This window comes from Nycticebus coucang, chromosome 14, assembly GCF_027406575.1.
Source record: "Nycticebus coucang isolate mNycCou1 chromosome 14, mNycCou1.pri, whole genome shotgun sequence".
In the NCBI taxonomy this organism is placed as follows: domain Eukaryota; kingdom Metazoa; phylum Chordata; class Mammalia; order Primates; family Lorisidae; genus Nycticebus; species Nycticebus coucang.
In genome coordinates, this window is record NC_069793.1 from 3837852 (window position 1) to 3863452 (window position 25601).

The 25601-nt window shown below is 45.2% G+C and overlaps 1 protein-coding gene across 4 annotated transcripts in view; it reads left to right on the forward strand.

Annotated features, from left to right (window-relative positions):
- Positions 1–1159: 1159 nt before the first annotated feature.
- The window catches only part of KDM2A (lysine demethylase 2A), a 138972-nt gene continuing 114530 nt past the window's right edge, over positions 1160–25601 (forward strand). For 2 of the 4 annotated variants that reach the window (XR_008374185.1, XM_053561102.1), the window contains exons 1-2: positions 1443–2618; positions 3796–3920. Coding sequence is in view for 2 of the 4 variants with exons in the window: in XM_053561102.1 (XP_053417077.1) it covers positions 3879–3920 (42 nt within the window). In the remaining 2 variants the exon portion in view is untranslated. Of the gene's footprint in view, positions 1297–1442; positions 2619–3795; positions 3921–12562; positions 12685–25601 lie in introns of those variants that run through there. The other 2 variants (XM_053561104.1, XM_053561103.1) reach the window with 2 other exon arrangements.

A 25601-nucleotide genomic window follows, 5' to 3' on the forward strand; every position in this document is an offset into this window, starting at 1 on the left:
GCCTTGTACGGTAATAATATGTTGCGTTTGTTGATGTAGCGCCTTTACCGTAGACTTCAAACCTTGACAGAAACAGAAGGTGTCATTACTTCAACTGTCTCTCGGTAACGTCTTCCAAGAGAGTCCAAGGCTGCTTACGCATTTATTTGATCCACTCCATGCCTTTCTTCTCTTCTTCATTCCTGGCTCCCAAGAATCATAGCTTAGAGGGTGGGAAACCAAGACAGAGAGAAAAAGATTTGTATGACACCACCCAGCAAAGGCAGAGTGAAGCCAAAGGTGCCACTCCGATGTGTAACGCCCAAGCCACGGTCCTTTGGGGGATTTATAATTTAAACAGGCCCCAAAGCAAGAGATTGGCTGGGGAAATGCCTGGATCGTGGTTGGGCTGCTGTCATGGCATTGCTGGGATACCTCTGGCCGGGCTCCGTCGACGTCCGGAGCCTGCCTGCCCGTCGGGCAGCTGTCGAGCCGCAGGAGCCCGTTCGTGGGCAGGCCCGGCGTAGCTCAGGCGGCCGCTGCCCCGTCGCTGACCCTCGCGCGAAGCTGCGCGCACCGAGAGGAGACATCTTCCCGGCAGGGCCTCCCGCGCCCGTCGCAGCCCAGGGCGGCGGGGTCGGCCCGGGGGCTGGGGCGGCCCGCGCACCCCTCCGTTGGGGGCACCCCGACTCGCCGGGGGCGGGGTCACGTCCCACCCGGGCCGCCGGGGGCACCGGAGCTGCGGAAACCTGAGCGTGGCCGAGGAGCGGGGGCTTCCTGGGCCACCTCCCTGGGCGCCTCCGGCCCGCGGTGGATGCGCCGGCCGCCGCCGCCCCCTGGCCGTCGCAGAGACCACTTCTGCTCCTGTTAACCTGTGGACGCTCGTGTCAAGTGCCTGGAGCTCCCCCGGGGGAGCCGAGCCCAGGACAGACATGCTATTCCCGTTTCCTGCCCCTTCGGAGCGGCAAGGAGTGGGTGAGGCGGGGCCAGGCCGCTGCACCGAGGAGCCCCCCGAGCCCAGGGCGGACGGGCCTTGCGGCGGGGGCACCGGGGCCTGCCGAGGGATGGCGGGCAGGCTGGCCTCGGCCCACTGGCCGGCGTGCGAGGGGAGGGCAGCCGGCGGGAATGCGCCCCTTTCCTGCACCCTCTCTCCCTGGGCAGGCCTGAGCGGGGCGCCTAGGTCCGGCGGGCCCTGCACACCGGCCTGACCCCGGGAGACCCCGCTTTGAGGCGGGCAACGGCTGCCCTGGCCCAGGCCTCCCGGCCCTCTGGTTGTGTGACTGTGACGGCCCGCTTAGGGCAGAGAGCGGTTGAAGGGTAAGGGGGCGCTTCTCCCCACTGCTGGGGGGTTGTGCTTTGTGGGGGGTCGGGGGTCACCACCCTCCCAGGAGAGGTGGGGGAGGGCGGCCGGCTCAGCTGGCCGCGAGGGGCGGGGTCACAGAGGCGAAGTGTGAGCGAGCGGGGGTGTGTTGGGGGAGGGCGCGCGGAGGAGGATCGGCGCCCTGCGCGCAGGCGCGAGGAGCGGCAGGGCCCAGGCGGTGGAAGGAGGCCGACGGGGAGCGGGGGCGGTAGGCCGACGGGAGGGCGGACAGGCTGACGCGCAGTGGGGCGGGGAGCCGCGTCGGCGTCGCGGGGCGCGGGCGATTCGAGGCCGACGCATCCGCGCGTGCGCGCGCCGGGGTGTGTGCGCGTTAGATGGGAGTGACGCGTGCGCGTTCACGAGCGCCCAGGAGAGCGGTAAGAAGCGCAGGCAGGCCTGAAGGGGGTGGGGAGTGGAGAGGCTTGCTGGAGGAGGGGGTGGGGAGCCGGCGCCTGCGCAGTGCGCCGCGGAGGAGCTGTGTGTATGTGAGAGTCTGACGGGTTCAAAATGGCGGCGGCTGCTTCAGCGGCTCCTCCTGTGTGAGGGAAACAACACCCCTCCCCGGCAGCGGCGGCGGCGGCGGCTTGCAGAGCACCTTCCCAGCGGCTTGGGCCTGTCGCTGATCTGTCTGTTCTGGGCAGGGGGCGCTCCGGGAGGAGGGGCAACGCCAGGGGGCCCATCCCCCGAAATCCCTCCTCTGCGACTGGGGAGTAGCCGGGGGGCTCGTCCCGCAGAGCGGCGCCGGGGCTAGGGGAAGACGCTAGAAGACCCCGGGCCCCCATCCCGGCGCGCCGCGCCGCTCCCGCCCTCTCCGCCCCCCGGGGCCGGGGCCCGCGTTCCGGGGGGCCGGGGCGGCGCGGGGAGCCTCGGGCCGGCCGGTCTCAGCTGATCAGCCGCCGCTCCCGAAGGCGGCCAGCGGCTGCTCGCCGAGGGCACGGCGAGGAGGGCGCTCCCCGCGGCCCGTGCTGGCCCGGGGCTCGGGCTCGGGTTCGGGCTGGGGCTGCTGACCGCCGGCCCGGGGGAGGCGGGGGCGCCCCGGGCTTGGCGCCGAGGGGTCGTGCTCCCCTCTCCTGACGCCTCCGACTCCCGGTCACCGGAGCTAGAAGAGGAGGTTTGATTTAGCAACTGTTTTCTTCTTTTCCGGGTCGCTCTGACCCTCTGTGGATATTGGGTTGATCCACGGAAAAACCGAAGACGACGTTTGGGATTTAATTTTTTCTCTCAGCTTTTGGAATCTTTTACTTCTCACTTGGACAAGAACTCAAGAACCAAATCCCCGGTGAGATTCCCCCTCCCCCCCTCATTTGGAAGTTTGGTTCACTGTGTTATCTAAAGACTTAATGTAAAGTTTCTATTTCTTTTTCTGTTGGGTGAATCATTGAAACACCTTTTCCTGGGGGACCCCGGTGAGATTTGCGGTTTTTTCTCTCCGGCCTTGGCTGCTCCAAGCCCGGGCGGTCCTAGTCCGGGGGTGCAAACGCGGTTTCCCTCCCGACTTCGGGCTTGGGCTTCTCCTGGAAGGCTCTGCCACGAACTGCTGTGGCAAACTATGTCATCGGGTCCTCTGGTCTCCTCGTAGCAGTTTTTAGAGGATGCTTTAGTTAACGTGGCTGTAGTGTAGTTACAAAAACAGAAGAATATCTGCATTCCCAATGGAAGCCATTATCTATGAGAATATTTAGGAAAAAGAAAACCCTTTCTTGGTATTATGGATTGACCGTCGCTCAACCAGTCTTTATTTAATTTTGAAAAAGATGTCTTGTAATCGTATCCGTGGACCGAGACGTTTATCGCTTAATCCAAAAAGATCAGATGGAATTTTTGTCCCTGACTTGCAGCTCTCAATTTGTTTCAGAGTTGTGCACATCTTGCGATGGGGTGGAGAGTAGATTTTGGAATGAAAAAGTCCCAGGAGTCTAGGAAAGGAAGGCCTTTCTGGAGGGATATGGAAAATTGTTTTGGAGTCTTTTCTTTAAATTTTAATTTCTTGTCTTTTTATGTATGTGGTTTGCCTTCTTTCCTTTAATTTCTAATTACCTATGAGAGAGAACTAATTTGGATAGGATCTGGCTTAGTACAGTGCTGCTTCACCTGGTCAGCTCTCTAGAGATAAAAGTCAAAGTCCTGGGCTCCCCCCCAGGACTTTGGTGGTGCCAGGAAGGGGGGGCCTTGGTAATTGTAATCCAGTGGGGGAGAAACAAGTGGTGCGACCCATCCACAAGGAACTGAAACCAATATCTCATTTTGTCTAGGCCTGGGATAGTTGTGATGTGATTAATGTTGAACTTGACAGGGAACCACTTGTCCAAGAGCAGAAAGGTTCTGAAGTCATGAAGAGGAACCTGATTTCTCAGAGAGCCTTTAACTCATCACGTATTGTAAATATCCCTTTCTGTGAACAGAAAGCATAAGTTTGAGAATGAGTTTTCATTTCTGCTTGTATCATTATTCTTTAGTGTTGCAATCTGGTTCCTAAGAAGGAAGAGGAAGGCAGCCCTGGAGTGGTTTCTTTACAGTAATTTCAACAGAAGAGTGAGAGATGGAACCTGAAGAAGAAAGGATTCGATACAGCCAGAGATTGGTTAGTATTTTTTTCTCACCATCTTCCTTATCTTTACCTCAATTTTGAAGTAAAATATTAATAATTATTTTGTTTCCATTTGTGAACATATTGTGCATGAAACTTTTCAGGTGACTTTTCTGTGCACCAGAGGAGGTGGGGGAAAGGTATATTAATATCTTTTTTGGGTTTTGGCCAAATAGTTGGAGCCTTAGTATTCATTCTGTTAGGAAACGGAGTTATAGGTAGCCTTTAGCTTTTGTAGAAACCATTGTAAATCAAATGTTTTTGTAGATTAAAGTGGGACAAGGATTTTTAATTTTACAATGCTCACATTGTAATCTAATCACTCAAGTTAGACCAGAAGGTAAATTTTAGGGGCTGTTTTGAGGAAGGATAGTTTTATATAATTCTTTTAGATTATGTTGTGCCAACATTTGTGACTTTGAGCTGGGGAGTAGAAATATGAATTATTTTCTTCTATTTAATAAATTAACACTTTGGTAGCTTTGAAAAGTTGTTAGGGGCAATTGATTGAGGAAATGTAGGTAGAATAGTGGATGCTGATAAAAGTTTTGTATTTGGGGAGGAATGTATGAGATATTGTTGAAAGAAATTTTAGTCATGATACCAAGAGAATTGGCCTGTATTTGCATGAATATTTGGCTCCTGTAAGCCCTACTTTCCTCTTAAGGTTTCCTTATTGGAGTTTAAGAATTTGATTTTTGTTTTCCTTAGTCAAAGAGAGCTTTATTAATATTCTTACCAAATATTCATTTCAAAAATTTGAATTTTTGTTTGTAGAGTGGAGTATGAGGAAAGCCACAGTATGTAGTATGTGAAATTTGCTGAAGTGGAAGGCTTACAAGATTACTAAAGGAATTTATGATGGTTTTATTTGGCTGTTTTAGACTGAGTTGGAAAGAAAAAAAGAATGATTCTCTAATCCATTTTCTGATGATCCCTACTCTTTTTGAGAAAAGATTCCTTTTTTGTTTTTTGTAATGTGACTGCTAGAAAGGTTTTGTGTATGTTGGCAAGTACATGCACCATGCATGTATTCTAGTGAGCCTTATTTTATAGTTGCCTTGTTCCCAATTCATGTGTTCAGATTATAATTCTTTGTCTCTAACCTTTAGAAATTAAGTGTATCAATGGAACTTTGTATGTTTAGGATTTATTTTTGTTTTGACATTTCTCAAATCAAACTTTTCGTTGGGAACAGAAAAAGAGAGGATGCTGCAGAACTCCTTCCCAGGTAGTTATTGCTACATGGAATTTATTTTTATCATGTCAAGCTGTTCTGTTAGGTAGATATCTAAGTGATCATGCAGCCACTTTAAAGGAAGAGCCTTTTAGTGAACAAAAGTTTTCACATTTTTCACAACATAGGGAAGTGCAGTGGTAAGATCCAGGGACTCTGTGACTTTTGTATTGGTAAGATTTTTATTTTTTTGTTTAATTGTAAGGTGATTGCATACTTTTTTTTTTTTTCAGAGACAGAGTCTCACTTTTTCACTCTCAGTAGAGTGCTGTGACGTTATAGCTCACAGCAACCTCCAGCTCTCCGGCTTAGGAGATTCTTTTGCCTCAGCCTCCCGAGTACCTGGGACTACAGGCGCCCGCCACAACACCCAGCTATTTTTTTGTTGCAGTTTGGCCGGGGTCGGGTTTGAACCCTTCACCCTCAGTATATAGGACCAGTGCCTTACTCACTGAGCCACAGGCGCTGCCCTGATTGCACACATTTACCCTTTGTTTATATAGGATATATTTTTCTTTTTGTTAATGTGCTAATGTAGCAGTGTTGTGCGAGAGGTTAATATATTTGGGGAGATCTTTTCTCACTTAGAATTTTGAGTAATGATTTAGAAGTTTGGAAAACTGATGTTTGTTTTCCTTTTTAAGATTACATGACAGGGGCGGTGCCTGTGGCTCAAGGAGTAGGGTGCTGATCCCATATGCCGGAGGTGACGGGTTCAAACCCAGCCCCGGCCAAAAACAACAACAACAAAAAAAAAAAAAAAAAAAAAAAAAAAGATTACATGACAGAATTAATCTTGAGACAAAATTATATCTCAGTCTATTCTATAACTTTTGATTGGAGAGCATATTGGTGTATCATTTGAGTGGCAGTCTTCCTATCAAACTTTTTTTTATTATTATTATTTTATTTTATTTTAATTTTTTTTGAGACACAGTCTCAGTTTGTTGCCCTCAGTAGAGTGCTGTGTGGTGTCATAGCTCACAGCAACGTCAAACTCTTGGACTCAAGAGATTCTCTTGTCTCAGCCTCCTGAGTAGCTGGGGCTACAGGCACCTTCCACAATGCCCAGCTATTTTTAGAGACAGGGTCTTACTCTTGCTCACGCTGGGCTTAAACCTGTGAGCTCGGGCAGTCCACCTGCCTTGGTCTCCCTGATTGGTAGGATTATAGGCGTGAGCCACTGTGTCCAACTCCTATCAAGCTTTCAATGTCTGTGTCTTTGTGGTGAGTGCTCATAGTATAGAATCCTTATTGATTAACTTAGATCTTATTTGAGGAGTTTTAGATTTAACATAAAGGCAGAATGAGGACCTCACATGAAGTGAAAGTACTGAGAAGGATTTTTCCTTATCCTTAAAGAGTTATCTCATTTTTTTTTTTAATAAATCTTTTTTCTAAATTACACACCACTGATGTTTTCTCCAGTATTTGTGTGGTTTTATTTTATTTTATTTGCAGTTTTTGTCTAGGGCCAGGTTTGAACCCGCCACCTCTGGTTTATGGGACCAGCGCCCTACTCCTTGAGCCACAGGTGCTGCCTGAGTTATCTCATTTTAATAGCAAACTAGTGTGTGTGTGTACATACGTATATACACACATGTATTTTAACTCTGTGTCTTTATAGACTTTTATTTTGCGGTTATTGGGTATGAACCATAAAAGTAAAAGAGAAAATGAAGAGTTAATTAATTTGGCTTAGTGTATCAAATTTGTGTTCCTTTGCAATATGTTTGTGAAATTGAGTTGAATCACTCAGAACATTGCATTATAGTGTTACTGTTACTTCTGTGTTGTATTGGAGACAAAACCTATGTGATCGTCCCTCTGTGACATACCTTCAAAATAGCCTCTTGGGGGAGAAAACAGTACCAGTATTAAAAGTCTGAGTCTGAATTCATCTTGAGACAAGAGTGACTTTTTTATATTTAGGACCCTTTACCTATATTTAAAAAAAAAAGTTGTATTTTTACTAAATAAGAACTTCATGCCTTTTATTAATGTAGCTATTTCAAACACAGCTGAATTTGGTAAAGCAGATTTTTTTTTTTTTTTGAGACAGAGTCTTACTTTCTCACCCTCGGTAGAGTCCTGTGGCATCATAGCCTACAGCAACCTCTTACTCTTGGGCTCAAGTGATTATCTGTCCTCAGCCTCCCGAGTAGCTGGGACTATAGGCGCCTGCTACAATACCTGGCTATTATTAGAGATGGGGTCTTACTGTAGCTCAGGTTGGTCTCGAACCTTTGAGCTCAGGCAATTCGCTCTTGTCGGCCTCCCAAAGTGCTGGGATTTACAGACATGAGCAACTGTGCCCGGCCCAGATTTTGATATGTTTATGTCATCTTTATGACAAATCATTTTTAAAAAGTCAGAAATACCTAGTTTAAAAAAATTTTTTTGCCAGACTTTTTTTACCTATTACATGTAGAAAAGAAATACACCTTTGAAGGTAGTGTGTATATGTAGATTTAGGGCATACCTCTACTTACTGGATCTAGAATATTTAGTTTGTAGTGTTGTAGTTGAACAGCTAGGAAATGACAATGGTGGATAAATAATGTTTGGCTCTTCTTAAGCAAGACTTAATTTCTTTTTTAATGAAAATACTAGTACTTTTGTGTATAGATTCCTAGAACAAAGCCAGATCTCCAAGGCTAGGTTTATATACCTGAGGAGGTGCTCAAGTTGGGGAGGGATAGAAGCTTCCTCTTGGTGATGGGGTGGGAATGTGGCTGTCCTGAAGTAGAGAGGATTTCTGTATTTCTTTTTTTTTTTTTGGATTTCTGTATTTCTAATGAATTTAGATGTAGCATTTTATTGTAAAACATTGACAGGTACTAAGGATGGAACCTTTTTTCTACATTTGGTTTCAAGAGCCAAAGTGTTAGTAGTTTTGGGTTTTTATCACTGTCTGTGTATATTTAAGTATTCACTTATAGGGATGCTTGGCATAATGTCTTATAGTTCTCTCCCCTGCCCTCTTCTCTCCTTCCCTGCCCCACTTCTCTTTTCTTCTCATCTCTTCTGATAAGGTATTGCTCTGTCATCCAGGCTGGAGTGTTAAGATTATATCACACTTGGGTGGCACCTGTGGCTCAGTGGGTAGGGCGCTGGCCCCATATCCAAGTGTGGCGGGTTCAAACCCGGCCCTGGCCAAATTGCAACAAAAAAATAGCCAGCATTGTGGCGGGCTCCTGTAGGCCCAGGCACTCGGGAGGCTGAGGCAAGAGAATCACCTAAGCCCAGGCGTTGGAGGTTGCTGTGAACTGTGTGACCACATGGCACTCTACTGAGGGCGATAAAGTGAGACTCTGTCTCTACAAAAAAAAAAGATTATAGCACACTGCAGCCTCCAACTCCTAGGGTCAAACCATCCTTGTGCCTTAGCCTCCTGAGTAGCTGGGGCTACAGGTGTGCACCACCATACCTGGCTTAATTTTTCTGTTTTTTTTTGTAGAAATGGGGTCTTAGGCCTGTAATCCTAACACTCTGGGAGGCTGGGGCAGGTGGATCGCCTGAGCTCATGGGTTCAAGACCAGCCTGAACTCGAGCGAGACCTCATCTCTAAAAATAGCTGGGTGTTGTGGCTGGCGTCTGTGGTCCCAGATACCTGGGAGGCTGAGACAAGAGAATCGCTAGAGCCCAGGAGTTTGAAGTTGCTATGAGCTATGACACCACAGCACTCTATTGGGGGTGACAAAGTGAGACTCTGTCCTCCCCCCACAAAATGGGGTCTTGCTTTTGTTCAGATTGGTCTCAAAATTCCTGGCCTCAAGCAATCCTTCCACCTTGGTCTCCCAAAATGTTAGGATTATAGGAGGAGTGCACTGCACCTGGCCTAAGTTAAGATTTCTATGCTATGTAGTGTGATGACCTTCAATGTTAATTTGGAACTTTTTCATTTTATTGGAAAAGATTATCTTTGTTACATATTTTAATATACTGGATTATAGGATTTCCTCCAACCTGTATGGTTTATTGCATATATAGTTAGTTACTTTTAGTGTGGAAAAAATTCATTAGCCCCTGCCAAATGAACACTCAAATCAGTGTAAAAGAGAGTACAGACAGTATGCTGCAGAGTAAAAGGAGTTACATGTATGTAACCTTGTAACCTGAATATTTTTTCTGTCAAATCCACCTAAGCCTGGTGGTGGTATCTGAAGGATGAGATGTTGATTTGCTTCAGAATTTTGTTTGTGTGTCAATCTTTTCTTTTTTTTTTTAAGACAGAGTCTCAAGCTGTCACCCTGGGTAGAGTGCCACAGTGTCATAGCTCACAGCAACCTCAAACTTGGGTTTGAACAATCCTCTTGCATTGCAGTTTCTTTCTCTTTTTAGTAAAGATGAGGTCTTGCTTTTGCTCAGGTTGGTCTTGAACTCGTGAGCTCAGGGCAGTCCACAGCCTCCCAGAGTGCTAGGGTTACAGGCATAAGCCACTGCACCTGGCTTGTGTGTCAATGTTGTTAATGAGATTAAGAGATTTTCTGAAGGATGTGGTTATACTGTCCTTCAGTCCTGTTAACATGCCTTACATGTAATTCTCTCTGAAATAGCAAGTCATTTGTTGCAAGGAATTGGGGACACTGAAGCTCTGGTAGTATTTCTACCTTTTTTTTGGTTATCCTTGAAATTGTCTCCCCAAATTCAGCAGCAGTTACCAGAGTATTCCTTTTACAAACATCCCCAGTTGGAATGATCCCACTCTAAAGTCTTTCTGACAAGGAATAGACTAGACAAAATAAAATACATATTTTAAGTCTTATTTTTTTTTTCCTAGAATGAAAGTATCATTGTTAACAACTGGAAGGAATTTTAGGTGGTTTAAATTAACTTGTTCAATTAGCTTATTTATAATGGTTCCATGAGATTTAGCCTTCAGAGAAGTACACTGTTCTGATTGTTGCAGCCTCCTTCCTGATGATACAGGAAAAACCTTGTTGCCCCTTTTTGGGTGATTCAAAATACATATAATGAGGGAACTAATTTTTTACTCTTATGTATCAGTCTTCCACAGTAAGCTATATTTAAGCCCTGTCACTTTTCCTTGTTTGATTTTGCTGAGCACTCAACACTGCTATCCTTGTGTTTGTTTGTATGTAGCTTTTCACTAGAGTGTAACCTCCTAGAGTTTGGACTTTGTTGTATACTAGATGCTTCAGATAGGGCCTGGCACATAGCAAGTACTCAATAAGTATTTGTTGATATTATTTTTATTTTTTTAGAGACAGAGTCTCACTTTGTCACCCACCACAATGCCTGGCTATTTTTTGTTTGCAGTTTGGCAGGGGGCCAGGTTTGAACCCACCACCCTCGATATATGGGGCTGGCACCCTACTCACTGAGCCACAGGTATCACCCAATTTTGTTGATATTATTGATAACCCTGACGTATACTTTTATTTGTCCAGTTTTCTTGAGTGCTAGGAATAGGCCACTAGAGTGCCGGAGAGTTTGGTATATAGGAATGAGATAAGATATCTGGTTATTGGGTCTCACGCTGTAGATAAGAACCAAAAGGTCCAAGCTGTAACAAGTAAAAAATCTATGCTTAGCACATATTACACATGAATACATTTGTGATATTGAGGCCGTTTGTGATATTCGGGTCATTAGAACAAATAAGACAGTGTCTAGTTTGGTCTGAATTTTAAATTCTCCTAAACTCTCTACATAACATTTTTGCTGACCTTTAGACAGTATTAAAGCTGGCAAGGTACAAATGATGGTGATTATATTATTTTCAGGTCTTCGGTTTTGGCCATTAAATCAGGGTGATACTTTTACAGTATATCATGCAGAAGGACATGAATCCTTTGCATGCTTCATTATTTTCTTCTTGGGAAATAGATACCACTTTTTTTTTTTAATGAGACAGAGCCTCAAGCTATTGCCCTGGGTAGAATGCTGTGGCATCACAGCTCACAGCAACCTCCAACTCCTGGGTTCAAGTGATTCTTCTGCCTCCGCCTCCCAAGTAGCTGAGACTACAGGTGCCTGCCACAAGGCCTGGCTATTTTTTGGTTGCAGCCATCATTGTTGTTTGGCGGGCCGGGCTGGATTCAAACCTGCCAGCTCAGGTGTATGTGGCTGGCGCCTTAGCTACTTGAGCCACAGGCGCCGAACCAGGGAAATAGATATCTTTAATCAGGTTTTGTTGATTTTCTGTTTATCATATTTTTGGAATAATTATTTTTGCATTGTTAAAATTAGATAAACATTTATTACGTGCCAGGTAGTAGGCTAGGTTCTTTCGTGTGTGTGTGTCTATGTATATGTATGTATATATATGGCCTTATTTAATCCTCAAAACAACCCTGTAAGGGAGGTGGTGTAGTTTAAACCTTAAGTTTTTTTATTATAGAAATGGAGGCTCAGGGAGAGGCTATGCCATTGCTAAGGTCACAGTATTGGTTAGGGGTAGAACCAGACCTTGAACTTAGGTCTGACTTTAAACCCTGTGTTTCTTCTTGCACACCATCCTCTCTTGTTTATTTCATACAGAAAAAAAATGATGGCCAGTCACTGTGGCTCATGCCTAGAATCCTAGCACTCTGGGAGTCTGAGGTGGGTACATTGCTTGAGCTTAGGTGTTCAAGACCAGCCTGAGCAAGAGCAAGACCCCATCTCTACTAAATAGAAAAAACTAGCAGGGCATGATGGTGGGCGTCTGTAATCCCAGCTACTGGGTAGGCTGAGGCAAGAGGATCTCTTAAGCCCAAGCCCAAGAGGATCCTTTTGAGATTGCTGTAAGCTAGGCCGACATCATGGCTCTCAACCCAGGATGACAGCATGAGACTGTCTCAAAAAAATAAAGAAGAAACCAAATGATACCTGCTCTTATGTAATAAGTTGTAGACCTAGTACTTTCTTTTTTTTGAGGCTACTTTAGAATTCACTTCCATCGCCTGGCGAGGTGCTCATGCCTGTAATCCTTGCACTCTGGGAGGCCAAGGTGGGTGGATGGCTTGAGCTCATAAGTTTTGAGACCAGCCTGAGCAAAAGCATGACCTCATCTCTACTAAAAATAGAAAACTAAGGCAGGAGGATAGCTTGAGCCCAAGAGTTGGAGGTTGCCAAGAGTTGGAGGTTGCTGTGAGTTACGATGCCACAGCACTCTACCCAGGGCAACAGCTTGAGACTATCTCAAGAAAAAATAAAATAAAATTCACTTCCCTGTACCAGCTGTTTGCTTAACATCATAAATGAGATAGTTACAAATATTTGCTAGCCTGTCTGATCATGTTTAAAAAAATCGGCACATTCATTCTTTTTGTGAACTTTGAACTTAGTATACTTGATCTATTAAAACAGTTGTATTATGCAGTTTGTGTGTATGTCAAGCCTTTTATTTATGCATGTCACTTATTTCCTTGTTTTCTGTTTTAAATTTTAGGTTCTTGGGGGTTTTCTCTGTCTGTGAGTACTTGCTAAAAACTTAAACCCTAAAGGTAAAAGGCAGCAAATAGTGACCAAACGAATTGTTTTGGCAAATACAGTGGTGAAGGCCTCCTTCAGGTAGGTAGAGAGGAGGAGGGAAGAGGGTGGCCTTTCAGTTGGTATAGACAGTGTAAGCTTTATACTACTATAAGGCCTACTTTGTTGATATGTGATAGATTAGTAGGACTAAAGTAAGTGTTTTTTTGGGGGGAGGCACTGTTGATAAAGTTGGGAAGAAATTTTAAACAACTTTGAAAGCCAAATATGGACAATATGAGAGCCATTAAAGGTTGTGTGTGTGTGTGCGCATGTGTGTGTGTTTTTAAGAGATGGAGGTCTCATAGCCAGGTGTGGTGGCTCACACCTATAACCCTAGCACTCTGGGGGGCCGAGGTAGATGGATTGCTTGAACTCAAGAGGTTTAGACCAGCTTGAGGAAGAGTGAGACCTGTCTCTACTAAAAATGAAAAACTGAGGCAGAGGATCTCTTTGAGCCCAAGAGTTTGAGGTTGCTGTGAGCTATGACACCACAGCGACAACCTGAGACTCTGTCTCAAAAAAAAGAAGTGAGACCTCATCTCCACTAAAAGTAGAAAAATTAGCCAGGTCTTATGGTAGGTGTCTGTAGTCCTAGCTACTTGGGAGGCTGAGGCAGGAGGCTCACTTGAACCCAGGACTTTGAGGCTACAGTGAGCTGTGATGATGCCACGGCTATCCCTAGCCTTGGCAACAGAGCGAGACTATGTCTCAGAAAAAAAAAAAAGAGAAGGTTGGGTGCAGTGGCTCACGCCTGTAATCCTAGCACTTTGGAAGGCCGAGGTGGGTGGATTGCCTGAGCTCACAGGTTGGAGACCAACCTGAGCCAGAGTGAGACCTTGTCTCTAAAAATAGCCGGATGTTGTGGTAGGTGCCTGTAGTCCTAGCTACTCAGGACACTGAGACAAGAGAATTGCTTGAACCCAAGAGTTTGAGGTTGCTGTGAGCTGTGATACCACAGCATTCTTCCAAGGGCAACAAAGTGAGACTCTGTCTCCCCTCCAAAAAAAGAGAGAGATGGTGATCTTGCTGTGTTGCCCAGGCTGTACTGGCACTCCTGGGCTTAAGTGATCCTCTAGTCTCAGCCTCCCAGGGTAGCATGTGGTTTGTTTTTGATAGAACAATGATTTGGTCAAAGTGGTGTTTTAGGAGTAGTATTTCTGTTGTTTTAGGTTAGGGGGATATCTAGAAGAGTATTGAAATTGGTTATCTTTTGAGGTGCTAGGTACCCTGAGCTCAAGGCAGTGGTTCTCAAAGTGTGTTTTTTTTAGTAGCAGCAGCACTATTATCTGGGTATATGGGAACATGTTTGAAATTTTTTTTTTTTTTTTTTGTAGAGACAGAGTCTCACTTTATGGCCCTCGGTAGAGTGCCGTGGCATCACACAGCTCACAGCAACCTCCAACTCCTGGGCTTAAGCGATTCTCTTGCCTCAGCCTCCTGAGTAGCTGGGACTACAGGCGCCCGCCACAACGCCTGGCTATTTTTTGGTTGCAGTTTGGCCGGGGCCAGGTTTGAACCCGCCACCCTCGGTATATGGGGCCGGCGCCTTACCGACTGAGCCACAGGCGCCGCCCGACATGTTTGAAATTTTTGGCCCACTCCAAACTTAACTGAATTAGAAACTCTGGGAGTGGAGCTAAGCAGTCTGTGTTTTAACAAACCAGGTGGTACCGACATAGGGGAAAGTTTGAGAACCACTGCTCTGGGGTATAGATAGTAAAAATGGAAAGGACGAGTTAGAAGTAAGACACACTGGCAGTGAAGGACTGACAGATACAGCGTGATGGACTGTTGGATAATAACATGTTATGGTAGAAAAGTATGCTCTAGAGCGATGCCTGTGGCTCAAGGAGTAGGGCACTGGCCCCATATACAGAAGGTGGCGGGTTCAAACCCTGTCCTGGCCAAAAAAAAAAAAAAAAAAAAGAAAAGTATGCTTTATTAGGGTTATTATGTGCCCTGACTTGTAGTATTGACTTTATTACCAAGTGTAGTTTTTGGTTTGTTTTTGTGTTTTGTTTATTTTTTGAGACAGAGTCTCATTTTGTTGCCCAGGCTAGAGTGCCATGGCATCAGCCTAGCTCACAGCAACTTTAAAGTCCTGAGTTCAATAGAGCCTCCTGCCTTAGCCTCCTAAGTAACTAGGACTACTACAGGTGCCTGCCACAACATTCAGCTAATTTTTCTATTTTTATTAGAAATGAGGTCTTACTCTTTCTCAGTCTGGTCTTAAGCTCCTGAGCTCAAGCAGTCCTCAGCCTCAGTATCCCAGAGTGCTAGGATTATAGGTGTGAACCACCGCGTGGAGCTTGTTTTTGTGTTTGAGACAAGGTCTTGTGTTACCCAGGCTGGAGTGCTTCATTAAGCTCACTGCAATTTTGAACTTCGAAGTAGGCTCAAATGATCCTCTTGCCTCAGCTTCCCAAGTGTCTGGACTTATGGGTGTGTGTCGGCTATACCTGGCTAATTTTTCTATCTTTTTGTAGAAACAGGGTCTTAGTCTTGCTCAGACTAGTCTTAAACTCTTGAACTCAAGCAGTCCACCCACCTCAGCCTCCCAAAGTCTTAGGGATTATAGGCATGAGCTACTGTACTAAGCACAGCCCCCAACTGCATTGTAAACAAAAGAACTAATCTGTTTTTTTTTTTTTTTTTTTAATTTGAGACAGGGTCTCACTATGTTGCCCTCAGTAGAATGCCGTGGTGCCATAACTCACAGCAACCTCAAACTCTTGGGCTGAAGTGATTCTTTTGCCTCAGCCTCTCGAGTAGCTAGGACTAGAGGTGCCCTCCACAATGCCCGGCTTTTTTTTGTTACAGTTGTCATTGTTGTTTAGCTGGCCCGGGCCGGGATCGAACCTGTCAACCTTGGTGTATGTGGCTGGCGCTGTAACCACTGTGGTACAGGTGCCAAGCCAACTGATCTGTTTTTGAGGAAGTTGTACTAAGTGCTTTCTGAGGATTTTAGAGGCAAAGGCAAATGAAGAATTAAGGTAAACTCTTGAATTAAGTCTGAGTTACCAGGAAGACCAAAGGGAAGGATTTGTGAAGGTAGGAAGAGAGACTATGGGTCATGTTTTAGACAATTGGATATGTTAACAGATTGATTTAAAGCAGGGATTCCCAGCTGGGAGTGGTTTTGCCTCTAGGGGACATTTGGTAATATCTGGAGACATTTCTGATGGTTGTAGTGGGGAGTGTTTCTCGGTTCTTGTATTTAATGGGTAGAGGCTAGGGATGCTGCTAAAACATCCGGTGATGCTTAGGACAGCCCTCCACAACAAAGAATTAACTGGTCCAAAGTGTCAGTGTGTACGATTGGCAAACCCTGTTATAAAGAGAGGTATCTAGTAGGTAAGTTCTGTGTTTTATCCTGATTATCTGCTATTCATCTTCTAAGTCTAACACAAAACACAAAACATTCTTTTTTTGTTTGAGTCAGTCTCACTTTGTCACCCTTGGTAGAGTGCCGTGGCATCATAGCTCACAGGAACCTAAAATCTTTTGGGCTCAAGTGATCTTCTTGCCTCAGGTTCCTGAATAGCTGGAACTATTGGTGCCTGCCACAACGCCTGGCCATTTTTAGAGACAGGTCTCACATTTGCTCAGGCTGATCTCAAAACGGTGAGCTCAGCCAATCTACCCACCTTTGCCTCCCAGAGTGTTAGGATTACAGGCGTGAGCCACCGCGCTTGGTCCAAAACATCTCAAAACCGGCCCCATATACCGAGGGTGGCGGATTCAAACCCGGCCCCAGCTGAACTGCAACCAAAAAATAGCTGGGCGTTGTGGCGAGTGCCTGTAGTCCCAGCTACTCGGGAGGCTGAGGCAAGAGAATCGCTTAAGCCCAGGAGTTGGAGGTTGCTGTGAGCTGTGTGAGGCCACGGCACTCTACCGAGGGCCATAAAATGAGACTCTGTCTCTACAAAAAAAAAAAAAAGAAAAATTAAAAAAAAAGCGGTCTCAGATTGTATTTCCCTGGGCTTTGCCCAAAAGTAGTATGAAAAAAATTTTTGGTTGAATTTTTACAAAACAAACTTCATAGTTATGACCAATCCAGTTGCAGATTTTTATTCTTTTTTTATTTTATTTATTTATTTATTTATTTTTGAAGCAGGGTCTTGTTCTTTTGCCCAGGCTAAAGTGCAGAGGTGTCATCATAGCTCACAGAGACCTCAGTCTCCTAGGCTTAACTAGTCTCAGCCTTTTGAGTAGCTGAGTGTGCCTAGCTAAACGTTATTTTAATTTTGTAGAGATAGGCTCTTGGATTCCTCAAGCTAGCCTTGAACTCCTGGCTTCAGGTTATCCTTCCAGCTTGGGCTCACACAGTCCTAGTATTACAGGCATGAGCCACTGTGTCCAAACCACAGATTTTCTTAATACTTCTTTTAACATATCCTAAGATCAATTTATATTGGTAACCTAAGTAAGCATTCACTGTCTTGAGAATCAATAATTAAGTTTTAGCAAAAGATTTCCTTTTGATATTCTTTGAAGGATAGAGAAATGAGATAAAAGCTGTGGTGCTGATATGAGCAAAGTTTTTTTTTTTGAGACAGAACTTCAAGCTGTCGTCCTGGGTAGAGTGCTGTGACACCTCCAATTCCTGGGCTCAAGGGATTCTCCTGCCTCCACCTCCCAAGTAGCTGGGACTACAGGCATCCGCTATAATGCCCGGCTATTTTTTTGGTTGCAGCCATCAGTGTTGTTTGGCGGGCCCAGGCAGGATTCGAACCCGCCAGCTTAGGTATATGTGGCTGGTGCCTTAGCCGCTTGAGCCATAGGCGCCGAGCTAAAGTTTGTTATTTTTTTTTTTGAGACAGAGTCTCACTTTATCACCCTTGATAGAGTGTCCTGGCGTCGTAGCTCACAGCAACCTCAGACTCTGGGGCTCAAGGGATTCTCTTGCCTCCGCCTCCCAAGTAGCTAGAACTATAGGCGCCTGCCACAATGCCTGACTAGTTTTAGAGATGAGGTCTTGCTCTGGCTCAGGCTGGTCTTGAACTCCTGAGCTCAGGCAACCTACCCACCTTGGCTTCTCAGAGTGTTAGGATTACAGGTGTGAGCCACCGTACCTGGCATTTGAGCAAATTTATTTATTTTTTGAGACAGAGCCTCAAGCTGTCGTCCTGGGTCGAGTGCTATGCTGTCACAGCTCACAGCAACCTCCAACTCCTGGGCTCAAGCGATTCTTCTGCCTCTGCCTCCCAAGTAGCTGGGACTACAGGCACCTGCCACAATGCCCGGCTATTTTTTGTTGCAACCATCATTGTTATTTGGCGTCGAGCCCAGATTGGGTTCGAACTTGCCAGCTCTGGTGTATGTGACTGGCACCTTAGCCACTTGAGCCACAGACACTGAGCCCATTTGAGCAAATTTGAAGTTAATTCTGAATTGCCCTGTAAGCTCATGATCATGAGTTGATCTTTTTTGAGTTGATCATGGCTCCCACGCTTAATCTGTCTCTTTGTATCTCCGGATCTCGGAGGTTAGGAACTTTTTATGTGTCCAGTACTCTGGCTAACTACCTGTTGTTTCTGACTTCAAGAGAATGTATGTTTGTAGATGTAGTAATCATTTTATAATACTTTTATAGTTTCCATAGTAGTTCTCTTTTTCTTTTCATTTCTGTTGTTTTGTTTTTTTTTTTGAAACAAGAGTCTCACTATGTTGCCCTTGGTAGAGTGCTGTGGCATCCCAGCTCACAGCAACTTCAAACTCTTAGGTTAAGGGACTCTCTTGCCTCAGCCTCCCGAGTAACTGGAACTACAGGCACCTGCCACAGTGCCCAGCTATTTTTTTTTTGTTGTTATTGCAGTTGTCGTTGTTTGGCGGGTCCGGGCGGCGTTCGAACCAATCAGCCCTGGTGTGTGTAGCCCGTGCCCTAGCTGCTGAGCTATAGGTGCTGAGCCAGTTCTCTGTCTCTTGTGTCTTTTTATCACCTTAATCTTTTGATCATCATAGTTCTTGGGGTTGCCAGAAATTGTGTATGGTGCTACCATGTTACATAACCCCAAACGTACCATTTACGTTTTTTGTTTTATTTTAATTTAATTAATTAATTTTTTTTTTTTCTTTGGAGGCAGTCTCACTTTGTCATGCTTAGTTGAATGCCATGGTGTCATAGCTCCTAGCAACCTCAAACTCTTGGGCTCAAGTGATTCTATTGCCTCAGCCTCCTGAGTAGCTGGGACTGCAGGTGCCCACCACAATGCCTGGCTATTTTTAGAGGCAAGATCTCGCTTTTGCTCAGGCTATTCTTGAATTCCGGAACTCAGACAGTCCATCTGCCTCGGCTTCTCAGAATGCTAGGGTTATAGGCATGAGGCACACTGAGGCCTATTTTTATTTTTATTTTTTTGAGACAGTCTCACTCTGTCACCCTGGGTAGAGCGCTGTGGTATCGTAGCTCACAGCAACTTCAAACTCATAGGCTCTAGTGATCTTCTTGCCTTAGTCTCCTGAGTGGCTTGGACTACAGGTGCCCATCACAATGCCCAGCTAATTTTTTTTTTTTTTATATTTTTAGTAGAGAGACAGTCTTGCTCAGACTGGTCTCAAACTTTTTTTTTTTTTTGAGACAGTCTCACCATGTTACCCTCAGTAGAGTGCTGTGGCGTCACAGCTCACAGCAACCTCAAACTGCTGGGCTTAAGTGATTCTCTTGCCTCAGCCTCCCAGGTAGTAGGTAGGGACTACAGGTGCCTGCCACAATGCTCAGCTATTTTTTTGTTGTAGTTGTGGTTCTTTAGCAGGCCCTGGCTGGGTTTGAACCCGCCAGCCCTGATGTATGTGGCTGGCACTGTAACCACTGTGCTATGGGCACTGAGCTGTCATTCACATAATTTATGTGAAAGATGTCCTTAGAGTTCTGAAGTACACACCCTGTGTTACTGTACTTGGTGGACTTTTGTCAGGGGAAGAAAGTAAAGAAAAGGTTAGCCTGTATATTTGAAACTGGGAAGAAGAAAGCCCAATCTGATGGATAATAGCCCTTTTTTTTTTTAAGAGACAGAGTCTCACTTTGTCGCCCTCGGTAGTGTGCTGTGGCGTCACAGCTCACAACAACCTCCAGCTCTTGGGCTTAGGCGATTCTCTTGCCTCAGCCTCCCAGTAGCTGGGACTATAGGTGCCTGCCACAATGCCTAACTATTTTTTGTTGTAGTTTGGCCAGGTCGGGCTTGAACTTGCCACCCTTGGTATATGGGGCTAGTGCCCTACTCACTGAGCCACAGGTGCCGCCTAGCACTTTTTTTTTTTTTTTTTTTTTGACCACATCTTGCTCTGTTGCTAAGGCTGGTGTTGAATTCCTGAACTCAGTGGATCCTCCTGTCTCATCCTCCCAAGGTTTTAGGATTTATAGGTCTGAGCTACTGTACCTGGTCATTAGCACACATTAATTAAATATATACTCCGTGTTTGGTACTGGCACTTCTCATGTATTTACTAATTTAGTTCTTCACAACCCTTTGAGATGGGTTCTGTGATCCCCGTTTTATAGGTTTGCAAATAGACACATGATGCAGTTAAGTAACTTGTCCCAGGTTATCTGGCTGAGAAGGGATAGAGCCAGGATTCAAAGTAGACAATCTGGTTTCAGAGTGTAGTAAGCTATATTGCCTCTTTTTTGATGTTTTTGGGGTAGAGTTTTTAAATGTTTTGCAGATGGATTTAGCCTGTTAGCCAAGTCATCTTTTCTCATTCAGGAGATTCATTCACTTAAACAAATGTTTGTTGAGTGCTTACATTGTGCTGAGCAATTTACTTGGGTCTTATTATTTTAGAACTTTCAAATATTTTGGTTTTTGATACTGCTGAGTACTTTGAAGAAATAATGAAGGTGATGAGCTACTTGTAGGGTGGGGAATCACTCTTTTGAGATTAGTGATCATTGGGGACTTCATGAGAATATGGCATTTTGTACTGAGACCTGAGTGATGAACAGCTAATTTTTGTGACATTCAAAGGCTCAGGGTACCAGCTCTGGGTCAAAAAAGCTCTAGGCGAAGGGACCCAGCTAATGCATAGCCCTAAGGTAGGAATAAGGCTATATTACTAAGCATTTAACCATGTGCTAGATACCATGTAAGGCTATTGGGATATAGTAATGAATATGATAGGCATGGTCTTTCTGTCATAGAGCTTCCAGTCTGGTGAGAAAGTCAGGCACTAAACAGATACATTAGGGTGGTGCCTGTGGCTCAGTGAGTAGGGCACCGGCCCCATATACCAAGGGTAGCGGGTTCAAACTCGGCCCCAGCCAAACTGCAACAACAACAACAACAACAACAACAAAAAATAGCTGGGTGTTGTGGTGGGCACCTGTGGTCCTAGCTGCTCGGGATGCTGAGGCAAGAGAATCAATCACCTAAGCCCAGGATTTGGAGGTTGCTGTGAGCTGTGATGGTACATCACTTTACAGAGGGTGACAAAGTGAGACTCTCTCTAAAAAAACAAATACATTAGTAGTGTTAATTACATTTATGAAAAGGGCTACAAGGTTAAATACGGGATACATTGAGAGTGTGTAATAGGGTGATCTAATCTAAACTTCAGTAGTGGGTAGAGACCCCAGAAAACTTTTCTGAGAAAGCCTTTAAAACTGAGACCTGGGCTGGATGTGGTGGCTCACACTGGTAATCCTAGCACTCTGGGAAGCCTAGGTTGGTGGATCACTTGAGCTTAGGAGTTAGAGACCAGCCTGAGCAAGAGTGAGACCTAAAAAAATAGTAAAATAAAATAGCACCTAGAGCTTTTTCTACTAAAAAATAGAAAAAACTAGCTGGGTGTTGTGGTAATATTCCTGTAGTCCCAGCTACTAGGAGATTGAGGTAAAAGGATGACTTGAGTTTGAGGTTGCTGTGAGCTATGATGATATCCTGGCACTCTAGAGTCAGACTCTGTCTCAAAAGAAAATTTGAGACCTGAAGTGAGTAAGAGGTAACTAGGCAAAGAGGAGTGATCAGTATATGCAAAACCCCCAAGGCTAGAAAGAACATTTTTGAGAAACATACCAACCAACAAAAACACCAAAAAGGCTAGTGTAACTGGATAGATGTGAGTGATGTCACTACTTTTTTTTTTTTTTTTTGTCAAGACAGAGTTCTACCCTATGCCCTGAGCAGAGTACAGTGGCATCGTAGCTCATTGCAACCTCAGACTCAGGCTGTGGACATTCTACTGCCTGAGCCTCTGAAGCCACTGGGATTACAGGTGTTCACTGCAGCACCTGGCTGGGTTTTTCAATTTTTTTTCGTGAGTCGGGGTCTCACTCTTGCTGAGACAGGCTACTTGTATGAATATATATTCTTTTGAGGTCACTGTCAGAAACAACAGTTGGTTGCATGGAACAATGACAAAGTAGTGAGAGGTCAGGTCAAATAGGATGTTATCCTGAAGGCATTGGAAAGGCAAGTTCATCAGAGGAGAAGTATGTTTAGACTAGTATTAATGGCTGTAGTATAGAGAAAGGGTCAGGGCCAGGTAATCCTAGGACTTTCGCGTGGCTGAGGAGGTAGGATCATCTGAGCTCTGGATTTTAAGATCAGCCTGGAGCCACCACACCGATTATACTCAGCCTTTGAGCAGCATCTGCCTCAACCTACCGTTCCCTCCTCTTTGAAACAGTATCAGTATAAAGTGGAGGTTAAGAATACAGACTGAAGCAAGACAGGTTCAAAAACCAACTTCTCCAGTTACTACTTGCTGACCTAGGGCAAGTTATATAGTGGCTTCTTGTGTCATTTTCCTCATCTATAAAATAGAAATAATAGGGTGGTGCCTGTGGCTCAGTGGGTAGGGCGCTGGCCCCATATACCAGGGATGGCGGGTTCAAACCCAGCCCCAGCCAAACTGCAACAACAACAAAAATAGCCGGGCGTTGTGGCAGATGCCTGTGGTCCCAGCTACTTGGGAAGCTGATGCAAGGGAATCACCTAAGCCCAGAAGTTGGAGGTTGCTGTGAGCTGTGTGACTCTACTGAGGGCAATAAAATCTGTCTCTACAAAAAAAAAAAAAAAAGAAAAGAAAAGAAAGAAAGAAATAATAGGGGCCAGGCGCAGTAGCTCACACCTGTAATCCCAGCACTTGGGAAGCCAAAGCGGGTAGATTGCTTGAGCTCAGGAGTTTGAGGACAGCCTGAGCCAGAGGAAGACCCCGTCTCTACTGGGTGTTGAGTGTAGCTACTCGGGAGGCTGAGGCAAGAGAATTGCTTGAGCCCAAGAGTTTGAGGTTGCTGTGAGCTGTGACGCCCTGGCACTCGACCAAGGGTGACAAAGTGAGACTATGTCTCAAAAAAAAAAGAAAGAAAAATAATAAAAGCACCTACGTAACAGGATTATGAGCATTAAATGAGTAAGAATATACAAATACTTAGAATACTGCCTGATATATATTAAGTGTCACACAGTTTCTTGGCTTCTATAACATTACTTGCCTGAATTTTCCCCCTTCCTCCTTGGCCTCTCTTTCTCACTCTCTTTGCAGGCCACTCCATATACACTCAGCTTCAATGACCATAATGAGACCTAGACATATGCCATAGTCAGCCCCTCCTGAGGTTAAACGCTTCTACTGTGATGTTTCACAGGTACCTCACATTCGACCTTCTTAAAATCACTCAAACTGAAATTACATTCCTCTGCTTAATCCCCAACTCCACACTTCCTTCAATGTGTCCTTTCTCCATCTCAATAAAATGAGCTTATGATGAGCCACACACAAGGAAGGCATGGGAATCGTGCTTTATATGTATCTCTATTCTTTTTCTTTTCTTTTTAAGAGATGGGGGTCTCCCTCTGTCACCCAAGCTAGACTGCAGTGGCATGATCACAGTTTATCACAGCCTCCAACTCCTGGGCTTAAGCAGTCCTCCTGCCTCAGTCTCCCAAGAAACTGGGAAAATAGACATGTGCATTATTATGCCCAGCTAATTTTTTTTTAAATTTTTTGTAGAGATGGGGTCTCTAACTCTTGGGCTCAAATTATCTTCCCATGTCAGCCCCACAAAGTGCTAGGATTACAAGCATAAGCCACCACATCTGGCCATTTATCTCCTCTACACTAACCCTCAACACATTCAATGAACTAAAGTCCTATGATTCTATTGCATGAATACTTCTCAATCTGTCCCCTCCCTAATTATATTATCAGCACTTTCAATCATACTATATATCTTATCTGAATCACTGCAGTAGCCTCCTACTTGATCTTCCCCAATCCATTCCTGCCCTCTCCCCACCCCCAATCCTGAGATAGTGTCTTACTCTACTGCCCCACCTAGAGTACAGTGGCATCATCATAACTCACTGCAACCTCAAACTTCTAGGTGGGCTCAAATGATCCTCCTGCCTCAGCCCCTCAAGTGACTGGGACCACAGGGGTATGTAACCATACCCAGTTAATTTTTCTGTTTTTTGTAGAAAAAGTGTCTCACTCTTGCCATCTGTAATCCCAGCACTTTAGGATGCCATGGCAAGAAGATCATTTGGGGCCAGGAGTTTAAGACCAACCTGGGCAACATAGCCAGACCCTATCCCTGCAAAAAAATGAAAAAAGTAAAAAGGCTGGGGTAGCGCCTGTGGCTCAGTGGGTAGGGCGCCAGCCCCACATACTGAGGGTAGCGGGGTCAAACCTGGCCTCAGCTAAACTGCAACAACAACAAAAATAGGCGTTGTGGTGGGCACCTGTAATCCCAGCTACTCAGGAGGCTGAGGCAAGAGAATCACCTAAGCCCAGGAGTTGGAGGTTGCTGTGAGCTGTGAGGCCGCAGCACTCTACCAAGGTTGAAAAAGTGAGACTCTATCTCTAAAAAAAAAAAAAAAAAGTAAAGGCTGAGCGTGTATCAAGGATTGACATTTCCATTGGATTTGGTGACATACAGGTTGTTCCTGCTCTAAAACAGGAATTTCAGTGGCATTTGAAGCAGAAGACATTCTTCTTCTTCTTTTTTTTTTTTTTTTTTTTTGCAGTTTTTGGCCAGGGCTGGGCTTGAACCCACCACCTCTGGTATATAGGGCCAATGCCCTACTCCTTGAGCACAGGTGCTGCCCTTTTTCTTTGTTGTTTTTTTTTTTTGAGACAGAGTTTTACAATGTCTCCCTCGGTAGAGTGCTGTCGCATCACAGCTCACAGCAACCTCAAACTCTTGGGCTTCAGCGATTCTCTTGCCTCAGCCTCCCAGGTAGCTGGGACTACAGGTGCCTGCCACAGTGTTTGGCTATTTTTTGTTACAGTTGTCGTTGTTTAGCTGGCCTGGCCCAGGTTCAAACCTGGCTCCCTCGGTATATGTGGCTGGCGTGGTAACCACTGTGCTACTGGTGCTAAGCCAGAAGACATTCTTCAAAATAAATATGAGATTAAACATGGACACTGAGAGATGTTTGAAGTTTGACTGTGAAGGGAGAAGGGTAGCAAGTTGTAGCTAAAAAAGAGTGTAGGATCTAGAGAAGTCTCTTTTTATGTTTCTCTTGTACTAAGATGAAAGAGACCTTTTTTTTTTTCTTTTTTTTAGAGTCTCACTTTATTGCCCTCAGTAGAGTGCTATAGCGTCACAGCTCACAGCAACCTCCAACTCTGGGCTTAGGTGATTCTCTGCCTCAGCCTCCCGAGAAGCTGGGACTACAGGTGCCCGCTACAACGCCCAGCTATTTTTTGTTGCAGTTTGGCCGGGGCTGGGTCTGAACCTGCCAACCCCAGTATATGGGGTCGGTGCCCTATCTATTGAGCCACAGGCGCCAGCCAGACTTCTTCATTTTTTGTAAAGGCATTGTCAAGTATACTCTTCTCTGTTAATCACCCATATTCAATTTGTGGCTAAGAGCTGATGTTTTTTTTTTGTTTTGTTTTGTTTTTTTGAGACAGCTTCTCCCTGTCACCCCTGGTAGAATGCCGTGCCGTCATAGCTCACACCAACCTAAGATTCTTGGGCTCAAGTGATTCTCTTGTCTCAGGCTCCT